The sequence below is a fragment of the Rattus norvegicus genome, chromosome 3, assembly GCF_021556685.1.
Source record: "Rattus norvegicus strain SHRSP/BbbUtx chromosome 3, alternate assembly SHRSP_T2T, whole genome shotgun sequence".
Lineage (NCBI taxonomy): Eukaryota > Metazoa > Chordata > Mammalia > Rodentia > Muridae > Rattus > Rattus norvegicus.
The window spans coordinates 69722520-69724796 of record NC_141536.1 but is presented as its reverse complement, the minus strand read 5'-3'; the positions used below and the strand labels follow the sequence as shown (position 1 = coordinate 69724796).

The window sequence follows — 2277 nt, the reverse complement described above, 5'->3', positions numbered from 1 at the left end:
GAGGGTTTAAAGGAAGTTTAAGTGTCATGGCACTGGGGTTGGGGATTTAGCTTAGTGGTAGAGCGCTTGCCTAGCAAGCGCAAGGCCCTGAGTTCGGTCCCCAGCTCCGAAAAAAAGAAAAGAAAAGAAAAAAAAACTAAACTAAACTAAAAAAAAGTGTCATGGCACTGAATCACAGAGTTTGAAGTTTCACACTATGTGAATGCATGAAGGCTCTATACTTAACAGATCAATAGAGGAATAAAAAGATTGTTACTATTTAAAACAAAGTACCATAAGTACTAAACTGTTGCCACATGATTTTTTTAATAACACTAAACCTAAAAGGAAAATGCCATAAGAAGTGTCAATTTATCTATCTTATGTCCATTAGTGAGGCAAACTCTTTAGATGATAGTTGGGAAAAAGATAAAAATAAATCTTGTGATAGAAATCATTAAAATGTGGAACATGAATGTGTATCAAAACCTTTCTTTGCATAGACTCCTTCTAATTGCAGAATTAAATGATTAAAAGAGGAAAGGAATAAGAAAAACTATTTTAAAAGAACAAAATAACATTTTGGTATTAACTTATATAAGCATAAAAACTTACTTATTACAGGAGAAAGCCATGTCAACCTAGATTTTTTTTTTAGATTTATGCATTAAAAGTCAGCATTCTTCTATCAAATATGTTTTATTTGAAAATGAATTCCTGGCTCAAATACATAGACCATGTAATGGCCACTTATTCTAGATACAGATCAAAATTGCTGATATTTATCATAAATACCTAGGTCAAAAAAGTAATGTTAGGGACTGGGAACACAGCTTCTAAGAGTTCTTGCTACTCTTGCAAAGGACCTGGGTTAGGGTCTCAGCATGCAAAGATCTGCACACAACTGTCTATGACTCCAGTTCTGTTGATTCCAACACCCTCATCGGGCATCAGTGAGCACTGTGTGCATACAGTATGCATGCATGCATTAGGTAAATACTCATGTATAGAAAATAAAGTAAATAAAAGCCTTTTAGAAAGCAATGTAAAATATCTGAATCCTTTGACTTCAGGAAGTCCTAATTTTCCCCTCTTATCTAGGTTTCCTTCAGATTCTTGGTAGCCATGACACAAAGAAATGCCACCGAAGTCACTGACTTCTATCTTCTGGGATTTGGAGTCCAGCAAAATACTCAGTGTGTCCTCTTCATTGTATTTTTTGTGATCTATGTCACATCCATGGTGGGCAACACTGGGATGATCCTCCTCATCAACACTAACTCCAGACTTCAGACTCCCATGTACTTCTTCTTACAAAACCTGGCTTTTGTTGATATCTGTTACACGTCTGCCATCACTCCCAAGATGCTGCAGAGCTTCATGGTAGAAGACTGTTCCATATCATACACAGGATGTGTAATACAATTGTTGGTATATGCCACATTTGCAACCAGTGACTGTTACCTACTCGCTGTTATGGCAGTGGACCGGTATGTGGCAATCTGTAAGCCCCTCCGGTACCCGATAATCATGTCTCGACAGGTCTGCTTACTGTTGGTCGCTCTTTCTTATCTCATGGGATCAATAAATTCCTCTGTACACACAGGATTTACATTCTCATTGTCTTATTGTAACTCCAAAAATATCAATCACTTTTTCTGTGATGTTGTCCCAATCATCAGTCTTTCATGCTCCAACACTGATATTAATATCATGCTACTTATTGTTTTTGTTGGATTTAACCTGACATTCACTGTGTTGGTCATTATCTTCTCTTACATATACATCATGGCCGCCATCCTAAAGATGTCCTCTACTGCAGGGAGGAAGAAAACCTTCTCCACGTGTGCCTCCCACCTGACAGCAGTCACCATTTTCTATGGAACCCTTTCTTATATGTACTTACAGCCTCATTCGGACAATTCTGAGGAGAATATGAAAGTGGCCTCTGTGTTTTATGGCATTGTGATTCCCATGCTGAACCCTCTCATCTACAGCTTGAGAAACAAGGAAGTCAAAGAAGGTTTTAAAGCAATGAGCAGAAGGTTCTTAAGAATGAAATCAAATCCTTGATACAGGGACCACAAAAGTGTCTCATGAACATGTGTTTCCACAACTTAATAATTCTGAAACTAAATGTTGGGGTTGGTGCTCTTATACGAGGTATTCAAATGCTAAATTCTGCACCCCTAGATCTGGCTACCCCAAAAACAAATTCTCATAATACCAGCTTTTGTTGTGCAAACCCTGCTCCCCAAGTTATTTGGTCAATAAAAAGCTAAAGCCTCTAATTAGGCA

The 2277-nt window shown here is 37.7% G+C and overlaps 1 protein-coding gene across 1 annotated transcript; it reads left to right on the top strand.

Moving 5' to 3' along the window:
• The first annotated feature begins 1104 nt into the window (after nucleotides 1-1104).
• Or5ak25 (olfactory receptor family 5 subfamily AK member 25) lies at nucleotides 1105-2052 on the top strand. Its single transcript, NM_001000284.1, is given in 1 exon segment — nucleotides 1105-2052. A coding segment is annotated over 1 exon segment (948 nt).
• The last annotated feature ends 225 nt before the right edge of the window (nucleotides 2053-2277 follow it).